General features: G+C 38.2%; 1 protein-coding gene across 2 annotated transcripts in view; it reads left to right on the top strand.

The window, feature by feature from the left end:
• Window positions 1-15,153, top strand: part of ABHD5 (abhydrolase domain containing 5, lysophosphatidic acid acyltransferase) — a 30,262-nt gene extending 15,109 nt beyond the window's left edge. The window contains exons 2-7 of one of the 2 annotated variants that reach the window (XM_076331112.1): window positions 2,248-2,333; window positions 2,610-2,982; window positions 5,979-6,133; window positions 9,607-9,718; window positions 10,267-10,453; window positions 12,779-15,153. In XM_076331112.1, coding sequence (XP_076187227.1) covers window positions 2,248-2,333; window positions 2,610-2,982; window positions 5,979-6,133; window positions 9,607-9,718; window positions 10,267-10,453; window positions 12,779-12,868 — 1,003 coding nt within the window. In that variant the 3' untranslated portion in view covers window positions 12,869-15,153. The remainder of the gene's footprint in view (window positions 1-2,247; window positions 2,334-2,609; window positions 2,983-5,978; window positions 6,134-9,606; window positions 9,719-10,266; window positions 10,454-12,778) is intronic. The other variant, XM_076331113.1, reaches the window with a different exon arrangement.
• The last annotated feature ends 3,216 nt before the right edge of the window (window positions 15,154-18,369 follow it).

Below are 18,369 nucleotides of genomic sequence, written 5' to 3' on the forward strand. Positions count from 1 at the left end.
TCACTTGCTCTTTTAATTCAGCAAGTACAGAATGACCGGATTGCAAACATAATTTTTATTTTAAGTGTTTCAGCTTGCTGACTGTATTTGTCAAGCTATGTGTTTGTGATGTCTCTTCTGAATGAAAATCTCAGTATTTATAAACAGTACTGATGACTAACAAAAGAAAGAGTGGGCACCTATGTTACAACTTTCCCATTCTGATACAATTTGCTAAATATTTTTCCTGAGTATCCAGGTGTCTCCCTAAGACTGGGAAATAAAATTCTGGGACTGTGAAGTGTAGATTCCATTTTTATTTCATTGTGGCCATATCTGTGCAATGTCTTCCTGTTGACGGGTTGCAGCTATACATTTCTGTAGGAAAAAAAATATTATATATATCTTTAAAGAAGTTTCTTTGCTAAATCAGTGGTTTTGCTGAGAAGAAACATTTCATATAGTTTTGGCTTGGGGGAAATAGTGACTGGGTTTTGTGCTTCTGACCTAAGAGTTATGAATGAAAATGCCTAGTTGAGCATATAACTAGCAGACAGTTTGGCTCAGAAGGGTGGTGACATAGCTATTGTTTAATAATTTATCAGAGTAATTCATAACATTGGATACAATTAGTGATATTGTTAAACTCAGATTTCACAGTTATTTGCTGGTGAAATTGCTTCTGGCTGGTGCCAGCTTTAACCTCGTAAAAATCTTACTTTTAAATAAATGCATAGATTAATGTGGAAGCAAAACACTTGGATGCCCATTCCTGTAAGATGCTGAGTTCCTTCATTTCTTAGATTGCACGAGGACATGGTATGGAAGGACATGCAGCCATCCCTTCCCAGTCCCTCCATACACCGTTATAACCATTCTCATGGTCTGGTGTTTTAGGAAGGTTATTTACAGAACAGCCAGACATCAGTGTGTTTCTCAGGGGAGTAAATAATACTGAATAGCAATGGGCATGGGTGATTGGATGATTAATCCTTTTTGATCAGGTATGGTTTGGGGTTTTTTTTCTTGATATCCCCTAATATGTTTCTACGAATCTGAACAGTGCTGCTTGTGATTGCATTGCGCATCCCCAGAAAACCTTCCATGCTGCATTATAAACTTAAGTAGCTATGCAGCTGGAGTAGCTCAGCCCCTTAAAAAGGTGGGGGCAAGGTCCTTTGGATAAAGAACTTGGGGGGCCAGATCTGTAATTTGTTATCGATGTGTTGTGTACACTCTGAAAAATTGGACATTAGTAACCTTACAGTCTTTTAACATTAATTGTTGTACAACTAATACTTGCAACATTTAGTCCTGAAAATACCATGACTAACTGGAAAGCAGTTCAGTGTAGGAAAAAAGTGCTAAAGAAAGAAGGTTGATTGTGAATTTGGTGACCTTATCCTTTTCCCTATGAGGAATGGTCTGGGGTCCTACAGTAGCAGGCTTTGCACTGGTAGTCTGAGCCACTTCAAAAACAGGTGAGAGGGGGAAGAAGAGGATTCCATCTTGAAAACAAGGGATAAATTAGCACCCAGGAAGAGCTGTACCCAATTGCTGTGTCTTTTGAAGCACTGTTGGTGAGGCGATGCTGCTAGCTGAGTCATTCCCCCTGCTCTCATGGTCAAATTAGTACTACCAAGATAGTAACTGACAGCTGGAAAAGCAGCTTCTGTTGGGGGAATTGAAATTGCTGTTTTGTTTTCTTCTGGCACTTTGTTTCTAAGTTGGTAATGAAGGCCCTAGTTTTTTGCTTTGCTAGAATAAAGCTGCTTATTTTTCACTTTTTAAATTTATCTAGTGTATGAATCAGTTCAGGTTAGGCTGGCGAGCACATGGTTTATTGCCTTTTGGAAATACTAGGTTCATGCAGGGTAATGTGTGTACAGGCAGACTTCCAAGGGAACTTGAGAGGAGGCTGGAAACCCCAATGATTGTGTTATATATCCTGCCAGGCTTGTCGGGTCAGCATGAGGGCTGATGTCTCCAGGATCTCAGAAGAAGGCTGCTCTGATGGAGATAGATCAGTACACTCTGATAAGGAACAAACAGTGGAGAAACAGCGCGCTGTTTGAAGAACGCCCCTGATAATGACACCACTTTATAAAAGTCAGGAGAAAGTGAATTCCCTCCCACTGCACACTCCTGTCCTGCATGGCGTGTAATTTACATGGGTTCTTTTATGAAGAGCAGCAAAAGAAATGTCTTGAAAGCATCAAATGGTGCAAAAATTACCATCTTGCTCAAGAAATTTTTGTGCTGTTGTAGGTTAGGATGGTTATTCAGCTGGCTTCCTGCCTGGTGTCCCACATCACTGCTACACCTTAAAGAGGCTGAGGACAAAATGCTAAAATGTAAGTCTCTGGTTTTAATAAGATTTATAGATATAACTAGATTTTCTATAAATTTACATTAAATATGAACAAAGAAGTTTTTAAATATAGCTTTTACACTGTGATGAAATAAACAGGTTTAGAATTAGATTTTCATTGTTCCGTTACTTAGATATTTGTTTGTAGGCTCTCTCCTTTGAAAGGGAGCTCCTGTTTAAAACAGTGGTTTCCGTAGAATGTACTTCATATTTTATCAGGCATGTCTAGCAACATCATTTTTTCCCATTCTTTCTTCAGGTATTGCAAGCACATACAATAAACGATATGTGTATATATCTAATGGAAATAAAATATGGACACTGACATTCTCTCCGGACTTTTCACATAAAACTCCGCTTGTTCTCCTGCATGGGTTTGGAGGAGGTGTTGGACTGTGGGCTCTCAATTTTGAAGATCTCTGTGAGAACAGGACCGTTCATGCTTTTGACCTTTTGGGATTTGGACGTAGCAGTAGACCACACTTTGACACTGATGCTCGGGAAGCAGAAAATCAGTTTGTGGAATCCATAGAAGAATGGAGAAAGGAGGTAGGGTTAGAAAAGATGATTTTACTTGGACACAACCTAGGTGGCTTCCTGGCTGCAGCTTACTCATTAAAATACCCCTCAAGGTATGTGAAAATAAAGGAATGAAGGAATTCCTTTTCTGTATTTGACTAGTGATTTTAACACAGATTTTATTTCATCAGGCTCTTTATAGATTATCTTTTAAGTAAATGACTGTGCTGATTTAAAGAAACTTGATACTGAATTTTAACCCAAAGTATTAATTGTATGGTTTGTTTCCAGGTGAATAGAAATAAGTAGATATGGTAAACATGCTTTTCTGCGTACTTTTCTATACCTCTTTGTTTTTGTTCAGTACCCCCTTGCCATGTTACAAGGTGAAATAGCAAAGATCGTATTTATGGGTGAATGTTTAGCACCACCTCTGATCAAACATAGGTTTGTGAAGGGAAAATAGGCCCGTTTCTGCCAAACTTCCCATTATTATGGATAACATTGAAACTTCTGAACATAATTCCCCTAGGTAATTTATGCCTGTATGCTAGCAGTCGTCCTGGTGCCAGCATGATGATGTAAAAATGATTTTAGTGACTGTTTGATTTAAATTGTCTATATGCCACTTCATGTTTCTTCTTCGCAAAACAACCCAGCTGCAGCAGTCCTGTAATTGTATTTCATCAGCATTTTCTGCACCACATTGTGGCCAACAGCTAATCCATTTTTTTCCCTTAAACTAATAATTTGTCCATTTTTTTTGATGCAGTCTGGTTATGTAGCCCCTGGTGAGCTAGGATTCCCACCAACTGAGGTCATTCTGTATCAAAAAAGGACATTGCTTTTGTTTAGATACACATAGCGGACTCCTGTGAAAAACTGTGAATATAAGTTTAGCTTTCCACATCGTATGGCAGATTCTATATTATACAAAACGTATCTTATTCTTTTATATTCACATCGATTTATACCATATACATTTCTTTGTCTCTCATTTGGAGATTTTGAAATAAATTCATACATCATTTTTTCCTAAAATACCTTTCCTCTTTCTTTCCAAGTGGGTGACAGCTGGCACATGCTGCTGGAAATGATGTGTGAAAGTAGGTGTGTGTCTAAACCCAGAATTGCAATGAAGAAATGCAGTCCTCTGCTCTAGGGTTGTAAACCTGTTACCCTTTTGAGCATAAAGCAACTTTTAGCTAACTGTAGTTAGTTTCTCGTAGGGATCACTTACAACTTCCTTACCCCTTTTTCTGAAGTTACTATAAATGGCACCATCCTGTCCCTGTGGGATGGGATATTGTTTCTGCCTCCCTGCTGACTTACATCAAAAGTGGCACTTTGTTTTCATGCCTCACTGTGTTTAAGTTGGGGTTAATTAATTTGGGGGCGTTTCAGTTTATGTTCTCGCATTACTCATGTTTATCTGAAATTAAACTAACCATCAAATTAGCAAATTGACTGGTAGGATCTTAAGACAGCATTGAATCAAGTGATAAATATAGCACAGCTTTCAGACAGATTATCTAACAATGCGTTAGAAGCTTAAGGGATTCTGGATACATATTGTTAGGAAAGTAGATCTGTTTCTCCAAGCTTAGATGATCCGTTAATTTACTACATTGTACCAAAGTTGTTCATGGGACATGTGAGGTTACTAATCCAAAAAGATTCCCATTTAGAATATTCCCAGGTGGTGGTGGGTCACCACCATTTGATTTTCAAATACTGCAACTTCTGGACTATTACTTTTGGAATGATTCTCACGGTCAACTTCCCATTATCCTGGGTTATGTTTTAGGCTTGATTACCAAAAGGAGAAATGCCAAATAGGAAGGAAAGTATTAAGAAAGGAAACATTAAAAAAAGCTTACTCTATTTTTATTCATGTGTTTGCTGTGCTGTTTAATGCCATAGTTTCTGCACAGAATGTGTGGCTGTCCTGAATGGCTCCTCATTGCTTGCACTCCTTAGCCTCTAATCTCTCCTGCTTGGTTTGTATAGTTAAATTCTACCCTGTCCTCTCTTACAGTTGCTGTGTACAAATACGCTCGTGGCTGAGCTGACAGCCAAGAAACATCTTTGTAAGGTTAATCCTTTTCAACCCCTCATTTCAAGCACAGATTTTTGGTTTCACAACTGATTATAGTCCAGAAATAGCCTTTGGAATCACTTCTGACATCATTTTAGGCACTAAGAACTCTGCTGTATGAAATATCTAATCTCACAGCTTTGAAAGAGAAGGGAGTCATGAAGAAGAAAGTAAAGATGATGAAGCTTGCATGGAAAATCACCTTAAATATGCAAAACTATAGTTAAGAGTTGCTTTTTCAGAAATCAGCAGTATCCAGGACAGAGTAGGTGGTGTTATGGGATTAAACAGAAATGGATGATTCCAATCTACCAAGATGAAATAGCTTTTCTGCTTGAGGGGGACTCGAAGCATGAAGTGATTGATAGTTGCATGTGCTGGAGACTCCTGCTATGCTCTCTGTACTGAGATTCCTTTGAGTAATAATTTTATAAATTGTCTCTCTGACGTTTCTTTCATGACCTAAAATCAGTAAATTTAGAAAACATCTGCTAATTTTGCTCTGCCTCTCTCAGTTCAAATTTTACTTTGATAAGATGATTTTTCAGATAAATTGCATCTCTTCTTAGAACAGAGATCTTAGATGGCTTGGAAAAGAAAGATTTAGCAAGTTTGCTTAAATTAAACAGATGCAAGTATCTTTTCTCTCACATTAAACTCCTGCAAATAATATTGACTGAGCAGATAGATTAGGCTATTTTTTAAAATAGAAACAAGACTGGCCTTTTTCTCGAATGTGTATGACAGTGGGTATCTATTGAATACTGAGTTTCTCATTGTGACATGAGCTTCCAAGTTTCTGGTGTTCATATATATGATGAATTGCAGTTCAATCTCTCCCTAATTAGCAATCAGAAGCAAAAACCATTGATGAATCAGAAACTAGGTAATAAGCCAGTATGATAGAAGTGACTAAAACAGATTGCATAGTCCACAGATAGCACATTTCCGTCATACTCAGTTGAAGAAAAATTAATGTACTCTAAACCTCTGAACCTTTTTTGCCAACAGGGTCAAACATCTTATCTTAGTGGAGCCATGGGGTTTTCCAGAGAGGCCTGACAATGCTGAGCATGAAAGACCAATTCCAATCTGGATCAAAGCACTAGGAGCTATTTTGAGTCCATTTAATCCATTAGCTGGGCTGAGGATAGCAGGACCCTTTGGTGAGTTTTAGCTACTCTGAAATACTGTTTCTGTTTTCATTAAATGTAAACATGGGGCAGATACCACATTAAGATAAGCTTTGTTGCAAGCCCGTATCACCCACAGAGAAAAGAGTTGGAGGAGAAAGTGGGAGGGGTTGAGGAAAGATGAACTCTTTAGGACAAGAGGGCAAGCTCTTTCTATTAGAAATACTAGTACGATAGTTTATAGCAAGCTACATTAGATTATTGTAGGCTACAGTTATAGTGAGTCAGATTATGTGGACATCTGTTGAGGAAGCCTGACAAAGAGGCATGAATGTGAAAAGGTTTTTCTTCTGGTTGCTTCCTGTCACCATCCATTTAGTTTCCCTTGCAACTGCAGTTTGATGGACAAACAGGATTTCCAAATTTGGTTAACATTAGAAGGCAGTTTCTCATAAACTCATTTGTCTTTGGCCTGAGTTTAGAGAAGTTAAATTGAAACTGCGTTCTTTCCATTAGCCATTTTCTTATTGCCCTAGCAGATTTTGTGGGTGTCATTGGTGTCCTGCGTTACAGTGGCAGTCTATCCTTCGTATTTCTACGTTTCTTCAACAGCACTGATGAGATATTAGATAAGCCCTATATACCCTAATACTAGGACTAGGTAGGGAAGACCAGAAATACTACGGTTTTAGTTCATGTGGGGAGAAGGGTGTGATCAAATCTTAAATTCATCACATGTATTCCTTCTAGAGGGGAAAGAGGTTATCTGTCTATTACTCTCTGTACTACCGGAGTATCTGCTGGAGAGGCTTGGAAAAAGATAGCCTTCAGGCCCCTCACAAGTTACAATTAACTCACCTCTTCAACATTTTTAGTATTCGGTCTGAAGATAAACTAGTGATGTTTCTAGGCTTTGTTTACATTTAAACCACATCTGTTTCCTAAATCTCTTTCTATAGAATATATATTTTAATATGCTGATCTATTTGATTGTCTTCGGGAGTGTGACAAAATTAGCTTTTCAGACAAGCAACATGTTTTGTACAAACTTTTTTTTTTTTTTAAGTAAAATGCTAATTCGGTTAACAAAACAACCTGAAGCATATTGAGTGATAAGCACTGATTTAATGCCTTTTATCCAATAACAAATGCACGCATAAATCAATCCATGTGGAAGAGTTTAAAGCTGAAGTTGTCTCCCTTAGCAAGTAAGTGCAGTCAAAACCATGCTGCTGCAGAAACAGACCCTGTCTTGGCAAGGTATTCCCAACCTAGCCTCGCTTATACGTTGCTGTGGATGGCAGTGCTTTTCAAAATTTTTCATCCATTTCTCACTCCACATGTTAAAAAAGTTTTCCATCATCAACTTAATGTGCAATTCTTGACAGGCGAAGCATAATTCTTAGAGAAGGGTAAGTTTAAACACTGTGCTGTGAGGTAGGCGTCAAACCCAACCTGATGAAGGCACTGAACCAAACCTAGGTTTCCTTCTACATGCACATGTGCTTAAGCTGCTGGGCAGGCGTAGCTGTCTGATCCTCACTATAAAGCCAGTTGCTCTTGTTCAAAGGTATGAGTTGGGCACTTAAATGTGAGCCAGGTTCTTTGGGATATCACGGTGGTATCACATGGATATTCAATCAGACCCGCAGGCAGATACTTAAACCTGGGAGAGAGACAGAATCCAGAGGGATCTTTTTCTTTGGGTGGTTTCCAGTTCGTTGATTTGCATGTTTTCCTTCACTTAACTGGAACCCAGGAGGCTCACAGTATAGGGGTTTCGGTGCTTAGGTTGGATTTGTGAATTCCATTCCTAGAGCTGAACGCCTAAAAATTCCTCAGGACGACAGTAATGTCACTGTGACCACACTCTTTTTGTGAAACTCAGAGTCTTCAATGTTAGTATTTCTTTTAGCATTTCCATAGACACTATGGAAAACACAGCCAGACAATTGAGGATGTCTTCAATAAATATTACGAGCATGAACCAGTGTGATTTCATTCCAAAATTTGTTCCAAGGTGCCTTGTCTCCTTGTTTCATTCTCCCTTGTAAATTCCCAGGGAAGGAGAACAGTTTTGCGATTGGACCCACAGACAAAACACTTTTTACCAAAATGGAAAGTGAATTCTAAAATTGGATAACTTTCAGTCCCCTAGTTAGTGGAAATGGAGTTGCTGTGGCTTCTATGCTGATAGCAGGGGAAGACACAGAATTAGTCTCTTTCTTCCAGGTACTCTTATTCCAAGCCAGCTGTATCGATTGCGTTCAAAAAACCCCAGACAGACAGACAGAAAAAGACAGAAGTCCAGCAATTGAACTCTCTATAGAGAAAATACAAGCAGCAGAGCAAATTGCAGAATGTTTGCAAAATCTTCATCGTTTCAGGACTTAAATCGCTGTTTCATAAGGGAATTATTTTTTCTTGCACTGTATTAGTTTTCTGAATTGATTTAAAGCATACATAAGGGGTGTTGCAATAGTCTGATCTCAAGGTTACAAAAGCATAGATCACTGTGACAAAGTCTAGATAAATAGTACCAGGCCTTTGGCCAGGGACAGGTGGGAAGAAGTGACATCATCATAACTGCACAGATTAACAACAGTATTTTCAGTTGATAAACCCAAGTGGTAAACTGCGAGCCTATCTCTTCAGGGATGAGTAATATTCTTAGACTAAGATTAGCCTTTGGTGAGGCTCTTGTCTCAGAGATCTGTCTGGTCAACTAGAAGAGGCTTCTTCCTTAAAGAAGTGATTGAGAGTAGGAGCTTAATTTTAGAAAGCTTGAACTGGCCCCTGAAGGGACCTGCTTCTCTACTTTGGCTGTTAAGAGAGCATGGGGACAATAGCTTTCCTAGGTTAAATCTCTTGATTTATACCAGTTCTTGTGTCTTATACTCATGTCTAGATTTCTACACCTGTTTTTCAGCATAGACTTCTGTTCTTTCAACTAAACATTAGTTAGATGAACTAGCTTCAGAAGACGACTGTTCTGTAAAAGGGAGAGCACAGACTTATATCTAAGAAAGAAAAACAGCCCAGCTTTTTCAACAGTGCCTTCTGGTTCTGAAAGATGGGATGCTTTTGGCCCACCCAGTGCTGCCAGAGCAAGGAGAAAGACAGTGTTGGTATCATGTGAGACTAAACTGGTGGCAAAAAGATATTCTGCTTAGCCCTTTTGCTGGTCCCCATTGCATGTTTCTTCTGTTGCTGCAGTGGCCCTTCTCAAACATTCCCCGTATGTATTCAGCAGGGATTGAATTGCCCTTCTTCTAGTGCAGCATAAAATCCTTTAGAATACTTAGGTTTCATTCCTGTTTGGTGTAATGTCATCATTTTTTCCTAAGACATGCAGGTGGTGAAACAAAACATTGGTTTAGAAGTCATCAAACTTAGCCACGAGTTTCGAGGGAACGTGTTTGGAGGATTGTAATGGGAAGTGATAGGTAATCTGATAAAGTTGTCTATACTAATTCCTTCTCTAATAGTGTTTTCTGTTTTAACAGGATTAAGCCTTGTTCAGCGTTTAAGACCAGATTTCAAGCGAAAATATTCATCGATGTTTGATGATAACACTGTGGCTGAATATATCTATCACTGCAATGTACAGTCACCCAGGTGAGTATGAGTTTCCCAGTATATGTTTTGAAGTCTGCCCTTCATTTACTGAGTGCCTGCTACTCCCTCCAATGGCCATGGCAACAGTGTGCATGCTTTTTTCTTTTAAAATTGTAACATTTATTGTATTAATTGAAGAAAAAAATAGGATTGCACTTTTTCTGAATTCCAGAAACTGATAAATGTAAAAGCTATCCTAATTCTATATTTCTTCTAAACTACCTGTTTGTTAATTCTGACAGAGTTTGGGCACTAATTTTTAATAAAAAAATTGTTACAGTGGTTTAATTTGTAAAGAGTTTCTTAAAAATTTTAAAAATAAGGCATTTCATTCTTTTAAGTGTTATCACTCAGTACTGTAAAAACATAGACTCTTTTTATTGAAAATTACATGCACACCTTGAAAACTTATATTTCTTAATAGTAAAAAATCCCAGCCTCATGGACTATTGCACTCTGTGTTACCAAAAAGCACAGATACTCCAATTTAGAGAAAAGGCAGATCCAATGGAAATTTAATTGTTTTTACCCTTTTGAATGATTTGAAGTGGTGAAACAGCTTTCAAGAACATGACTATTCCTTATGGGTGGGCAAAAAGGCCAATGCTGCAACGGATTCCACAAATGGATGAAGACATTCCTATCACTGTGGTTTATGGAGCACGTTCATGTATAGATGGCAATTCTGGCAGCACTATCCAGTCTCTGAGACCAAATTCGTATGTGAAGACAATAGTAAGTTGACTTTTAAAGCAGTTGGTTGTTTATTGTGTGGATTTGTTTAAATCATATCTATGTTTTTTATACCAACTGTGCAAATGCTGGCCCTTTGATTTAATGTCTGGGGTAATAACTTTTGACTTCTGTAACAGAGAGAGAGAGAAAACAAGTGTTAGATCAGAGGAAACCTAGACAAAAGAGTATTGAGTTCCCAGAGTAAGAAGGAAACTTACTGTAGCACTAGAAGCTGAATTAGATCTTTGAGCAAGGTCATTCTTCTGCTCTACGAAACATTTTGCTCTACAGTGTTGCTAATACAAGTCGTTTTTGTGGTCACTGGTAAGTATCTGGGGTTTTGCCTGTGTTTTAACCGCAACAGTCCTAATATCTGCATATATGTATGACATAGTGAGGAGGCTGTCAAACTGTTCTAATCTGTCTGTATAATGCTTTTGTTTCTCTGATGAGAGGATGGTTTGTACCTGGTGCTTAGGTTCTTGTAAGCGTCTTTCTTTAAGTCATTAAAAAAATACATAGTGTTGTCTTCCTAGCTAATACATTCTTGTTTAGAGGTATGGCATTATTATTTAAAATGTGTGTACTTGCAACTTGATGCGAATGTGCACACTGCATTTTTTTGTTGTTTTTTATAAAAACAAACAAATTTAAAAGTATTCTTCATGCATTGTCACATCAGTCAGCCGTGATAATTGAATATACATATATGTTACAATGCTATGAGGTGATAAAATGTTTGAATACACCGTCTGTCTTCTTACTGATGTCTAGCTCTATCTGGACAGAAGAGTACAACATGCAATGTCGATAGTATACTATGACAAGTCATTCAAATAAAATTTTATAATCTTGATATAGATGACATCAGAGCTGGAACTCAGAGAAAAGACATTGTTATTGAACTGTTTACATGTGTCAAAGAGCACAAATACGTTTCATAAATGTTGACATCCAGACTGAAAGTGTCACTTAACTACTTAAGCAGAGAGAAAGTTGTAACAAAAAGTCACTGTTAAGAAGTGTACAATAGATTGCTAGTATAAGCACCTACCATTCAGGCAGATTTTTCCAGTCTGGTCAGTGGCTTTTAGAAGGGACTGTGGAAAACTTTATTGTATTCCAGGTTAAAATTCTGTCAAGCCAAATACAGATTCTAAAAGGTAAATTGGAGTGGCAGAAATTATAGGGACATTCAAAAAACCGTAGGAGGGAAAGGGTTATCGTGAGGCTGAGGCTGAGACGTGGACTGGCAGTGCCATCCTTGGTAAAATGCACAAAGGTTCTGGGGTTTTATCACGTGTGTTTATTTCTAATCAATTTTTACTTTGAGTTTGTGGGGTTTTTTAACTCAATAACATAGCTATACTTTTATGGGCTTCAATTAGAGACTTAAGAGGGAGTGTTTTAATGGAGGGAGGGGAAAAATAGATTTAAATACAAATTAATCTTGGACTGATTATAAAATGGAAAGAAAATAGGTCAAGTACCTTTGCTGAACACTGTGGTGATGGCTTGCTTCATACCAGTTTTGGCAGAGAATGATAAATTATAGGAATAGGGTAACCACGCCGTATGTGGTTACTTAAGCCCTTAATTGTGTTAAATAGTTGCTGTGAAATACTCTAGGTCACAAATGTGGGGGTTTCCCCCTATATATTGCATCATTTGGATTTTACTTGTCCCTGCTTAACATAGTAGTCGTTAATTCGGAGGGTTGAAATCTGCTTCCACAAGTCTAGAAAATCCCCAGCAATTTAAGTTTCTGAGTTCTTAATCATTTATCCTCGTACCTTCTTTAGTCTCTAATAAGAGAATACAAATGATTTGATGCTCTCTCTACTGCAAACACTTGCAGAACTAAAGAGCAGCCTGGGAGAACTATTTGAGTGGAGAATGAAGGGGGTGAAGATGAATCAGAAGTTTGATATGTAAAGCACGTTCTCCTAAGTTTGTTTTGCAGTGACTTGCATCTGCTTGCATGGTGGTTTTTTCAGCAAGGCGTGCAGTTGCATAAGCAGTAGTTTCACCCTCTTTTCCTGTGTAGCAAAGTTCCTTCAACAGGTGAAACAAGCTTTCGTTTTTCCTTACGTTTACAGTCCTTTTTAGGCTGTATGATACCACCTCCTGGCAGCAGTTGTGCTAACTGCGTTAACACAGGCTGGGTGCAAGAGATCAGTTCCAGTTCTGAAATTAGTCTTTTCAAGTAATAATGTATCGAGTAGGTAATGTGTAAAAGTCAGGTTCTTCACATATCCCAGTATTTATTTATTTGCTTATTACATTCTTGTGATTTTGACCTGTTTCTTCACCTTTATCCTCTAGGCTATCCTTGGTGCAGGTCATTATGTGTATGCTGATCAACCTGAAGACTTCAATCAGAAAGTGAAAGATATCTGTGATTCTGTGGACTGACGGTCTTCTGTTCTTTAGAAAGTCATACTGTAGATAGCATTTAATAGCAGTAGCCTCTAGGAAATCGCTAAAGAATGCGGAGCTAATGGAACAGGCTCTGTTTGCACACAGTTTCTTCTAAGAAGCCATTTGCACACTTAAACCACTTAATGCCTTTTTTGGGGGGTATAGGGAGATGTGAAGCAAACTTTGTGCAGCTTTGTTTGAAATTGGGCTTTCGATTATTGGCCTGAAATGTATATGAAATTACATATAACTTTTTTAACTGGAATTTTGTTCAAAATGTAATTGAATTTTGCACATGTTGAACTTGTAAAGACGCTGAATTCTCCCTAACGCAGAGAACTGTATCGATATAGATACAATGTATAAAATGCGATTTGGTTTCTTTATAAACATTCATATTTTTTAGTTGAGGTTTCATAGCAAGAATATGAAATTGCTTATACATTTTATTTTTGGAATCCAGAACCCCATGTACAATATTTTAAGACGGTGTATTTTTTTTTTTTATTGGAGTGATAACAGCTTATGAAGCTGATTTTGGGAGAGGGACAGGGCCAAAATAACGAGCAGTGCCCGTCACTGAAATACGTGTGTTAGTTTGTAAGGAATTGGAGCTCAACATTAGGAAATCTTTCTTCTGGTGGATTTTATTTCCGTTTATCTCAAGGCATCTTTTTCCATCTGTGCAACTTTTACAGAGGGCTCAGTTTGTAAGAGTCGATGATGTCAGCAGCACTCATGCTTCCATAAATATTTTGATATGTAGATTTCAGTGATTTAAAATACAGAAGATGGCTTGGTAGTTACTCCATCTATTTTTAATACTTCACTGCAAGATTTGTTACTAGCCTAAACCTAACAATTGTAGATAAGTTGACAAGATTTTGATTAGGGCTAGGGAATGGCCATCTGGATAGTGAGTATAATTCCCTTTTTCCTTAGGTACAAAACCTAGACTGCTTTTTAGTAAATTCAGGGCGGAGGAGAGGCAGAGGGAGAATACTGATGTTCTCTAATTGGGAACTACAATGTGTTAGTGTATTTTAGTTAATACGCAGCCTCCTTATAGGAAGAATTATTACTGGAAAGAACAATACCACTGTAACAAATTATAATTATATTTTTTGGAGATTCTTTATATAATTATGTATTTTAATTGAGTATTTCAATATCAGAGATAATCCAGTCTCTGCATCTTTTTGAAATTGTAGTTTGACGTTAGTTCTTCACATGCTTAGTAAATTATATTAAGCAAAATATTTTGTCACTTTAAAGCCAAATTATGTGGTGGTTTGTTTTTTAACAAGTTTACATAAAACGATTGATCTGCTTTTGAATATTAAATTGACTACTGAAGAGTTCTTGATACTTTTATACATAGAGAATTTGAATTAGTGATAGAACCATCTTAAAGAGTGAGTGGAATTCTGTGCATTTTTTTCTCAAATTAAGGAATTGTTGCACATATTTATGATGTGGAAGGCAAAGATACCTAAAAAATTCAGGAAATACTCCGATTATGTTCCCAGCCAAACATAATCTCTCTCTTTCTGAAGGAGATATTTATCTATATGGTGCTATGTAAACATCAAACAGTCTTTGTGACTGCCTTGACTGGTAGCACTTAATATCTAACAAGCTAAAGATTTTAATTAAAAAATTATCTATTGAATTAAATTACTTTTTCAATTAGCAGATGCCAGAATTTTTAAACAAAGTTGTGGGTTATTTGCTAAAATCTTGAGTTCAAAATGGAAAATCAGAATATCAATTATATTTTTTAATATAATCTATAAATTATCAGTCATGCCACCATTTAGGTGGATGCCCTCAGTATGTATTTTTTCACCCTTTTCAGTGTCTTAATTTGTATTTATCAACTTAAACAGCTGTTTTAATTGTGTGTAAAAACCTAATGCAAAAATATATTCTGAGTCTCCTCCAAATAACAAAAGGTGAAGAAAACTATTGATATTTTCAGATAGCACTTACTGATGGGAATTCTAGATTCCCCATCAAAAGGTGGAAGTAGGGATAAAAATTGCACACTGAATGTGAATATTGTTTTAAATATCCCTTGCTTTTTAAGCGTATTGTACTAGTAAGACTTATTGCTTAAGTTTTGCACAATAAAAAAAATCTTAAATGTTATGTTTGATTAATGTTAAGACATGATGTTGCTTTTGTAAAAATTGTGTGTAATTAAGCCCTGGAAATCAAGAGTAATTAATAAATTGAGCTAAACCATCCAGAATACATTAAAAATACAGTACTGCTTATTTTCAGATGTCTCAGTGTTCTTAGATTTTTCTTGTATTTAACTGAAACTGGTAAGCATTTGTCAACAAGTAGCTGCAAGCTCAGAATGTTGATTGTATATACAAAGAAAATGTTTGTAGGTTACCTTCCAGGCAGTATTTCGATACTGCTGTGAAGGTCAAGATGGAATGTTGAATATCCTATTGTGTGCAACATAACCCAATAAAGTTACTTTAATAAACATCATAAGAGGTGCTGAACAGAAAATGAATGGCACATACTGAAAAAGACTTGGGAGCTAGACCTTTTGTGAGCAATTACTGTCTAGGAATAAGCTCAGTTTCGCCAGAAGTTCTGTTTCAGTGCAGCGGCCAGTTGCTTAAATGTACCGTGGCGAGCACTGAACACTGACGGTGCTATTTTTATTACAGCGCTATAAAATAAGACAAGAATCACAGGCATAAATGCACCCAAAGATCTATCCCGTTTGAGCATCAAAATGAAGACAGCTTTGTACCAGAGGCTAGGGCATAACAAAAAGAATCCAAAATATTAATAAAATCCAAGATTAACTGTCTAAGTCTCCAGGACACGCTCTTCTTCCCGAGGTTGTTGTGATAAAATTTTATTAAAGTAACTTAGTAATATTTTGTTTGCATGGCTGAGTTCATCTTGTTACTTATTGAACCCTGCTAGATCAGATTTTAGTTCTGAAAAACTGACTTTCAGAGAAGTAATTTACTGATAAGACTCTATAATAAAACATTCACGACCATCACAAAAAAAGTCCCCGTTTGTATCTGATTGTGAAATGGAAATGGAGAATGTGAATTCGTAGGCGTTGAGCTTGGAAAAATGGGTCCGAACAGGAGAAATGCTGTCATCTGGTCTCAAATTAAACCAATGCTGGCATTTCTTTTTAAACCTTACCTTTTTAAGGTTGATACAACTGTTCATGCTGAACTGAGGTGACCGTCCCTGTCTGAAACGCTCTCTGTGGTCTGTTGCGGTTCCTGAAATTCCCAGCCCTTCCAGATCGCAGTTATTCAGCTTTTTGACTGGGAGTAAGACAAGATTAAATACAATAAAACCATCTGGAATCAATGTATGGGCAGACATACTCAGGATTGCCTATGTTGCTAGCATTCATTAAAATGTGAGCCTCCAGAAGCCTAAGGCTATTAGTCAACTGCTGTTTAAATGGGTAATTTCTTAGGGCTCTTCCAATTATCTGTCATTTCGTTGGGTTCTGTTACGTTGGCCAGTTCACCGTCAGCCCATCCTGTGATGTTGAAGCATGGCAGCACACCCGAGTTGCCAGAAGCCTGCATCTGGGGATTTGTTTTGTAGGAAACAAGTGAAACTTGTCAAAGGGCGAGTCACTAAAGGTAACTGGAGAGAGACACGTTTTAGTGGGACTAGTGAGATCAGATCAGGACACAGGTGTGTGCAGCAACTGCTTTCTGGTAATAGTGGCGGTAGATGAAAATGGTTGGAGACTTCAGGTTTTCAGGCAGGTGATGGATGGACCAGTGCACAGAGCAGAGGCACGTAACTGGAACGACAACATACGCCACAAGGAAGAGTAAGCTAGAAATGAATGACGCAGCTCAAAACAGCAAAATTCAGCTGAAGAGCGGGGGGGTGTGAATGTTTCATTCAAGAGCTGGTTCAGCTCTGGGTGAGGATAAGGGAAATGGTGAGGGGAAGGCTCAGGGGTGCCTAGAGCACAGAGAGAGTGAGGGCTGGCGAACAAGGAGAGAGAAGAACCTGGCTGAAGTGCCTGGGGTAGGTGTGAAGTTCTGGGCTAGAGCAGAAGGAGGCGGCCAGCATCTGTAATCCAGTTAAGTGCTAAACTGAAGTATCTTCTCGTATAATTAATTCCTCATTGCCTTCCTAAAACACTGAATCTTGGTCTTCAAGAAAGCTATAGCTTTCTCTCTGGGTGCTGGAGCTAGGCAGCAAGCTAGCATTTACTGTGTACATCTCTGAGCTCCCTTCTGCTCAGTTTTATTTGGGCTAGCTAAGGCTGCCCCACAATAACGTGGCTTACCGAGGTAAGGGGGATGCCTGCTGCACCAGCTAGAGGGAATACTGTCTGGCAAGCTTGGATCTATGGTATGTGGGGCACTGCAAAGTTTTGGTATTCTTACTTTGACTAAAGCTTGTTGTCTGCATGCAAGTGCTTCACAAGCCGGACACCGTTGCCTCAGACTGGTACTCGGATGGGAAACATTTCAAGAATGGCTGTCTCCTGCAGCGCTCAAGAAATCGTGAGAAACTGTATTCTCACAAGTCAAAAATGAGCTGATGGCAAAGCATGAGGTAGGGGGGACACTGGACTGCCTGAGGTAAGATGAAAAATCAAGATGTACAACAAGACTTGTCACTAAAGATCATAAATCTATCTTTTACAAGAGGAGTAGAGGGCCTTGGCTATATTCCATTTTGCCTCATTGCGTTTTGATCGCAGGGATATCCTACCTTAAGATTTGGATGTGGTCAGTAGAATGTAGAAATATAAAATACGGAAATATTTGTCACGTATATTTTAAAAGTAAGAAACACAAGTAGCAAGAATGTACTGCACTGAAATTACACATTTTTGGATATGCACATAATTTGTGATAGCGATTAGCAGCAAGATGAAAGTGGTGACAACACTAAAAATTAGGCGTTTACTTGTATTTTATGCTTCACTTGTAGAGGAAAGCTAGCAAGCTGAAACAGCTTGTTTTGGAAAGCGGGGTGAGGGCTGTGAGGTGGAGTGTGACCCCAAATGTACGCTAAGAAGTAGATGTGCTTTGAAAATGAACTACTGCGAAAGCAGAATCTCCATGTATTTACAGGTCTATTTCTGCACTCTTGAATTCACCTACTTGAGGTATAAATGGCTGGAGCTGTATGTGGAGCAAGGTGAGGCTATCACTTCCTTTGTAGCTTCGTGATATTTAAATGCTTGCCTGATACCCAGCAGCCTTTCTGCTTTGACTGTAAAGACATTTGCATTCACTCAGAGCTCAAATCTAAAACAGAAGCTAAACAGCTCAGTCGATGCAAATCCCCTAGCTAGAACACCCCTCTGAAAAGGGGATTATTGCTCACGTTTACCCCAGGTTCATGTTCTCCTCGGTGCCTGCCAGGAGCGAGACCGATCTCCCTCAGCTTATCCTGCTGGACGCTGAACCCCTGTGTTTGACCATGCGCCGATGGCCGGTTTTGCCTCCTGAGTGCCC

This window comes from Aptenodytes patagonicus, chromosome 2 (assembly GCF_965638725.1).
Source record: "Aptenodytes patagonicus chromosome 2, bAptPat1.pri.cur, whole genome shotgun sequence".
Classification (NCBI taxonomy): domain Eukaryota; kingdom Metazoa; phylum Chordata; class Aves; order Sphenisciformes; family Spheniscidae; genus Aptenodytes; species Aptenodytes patagonicus.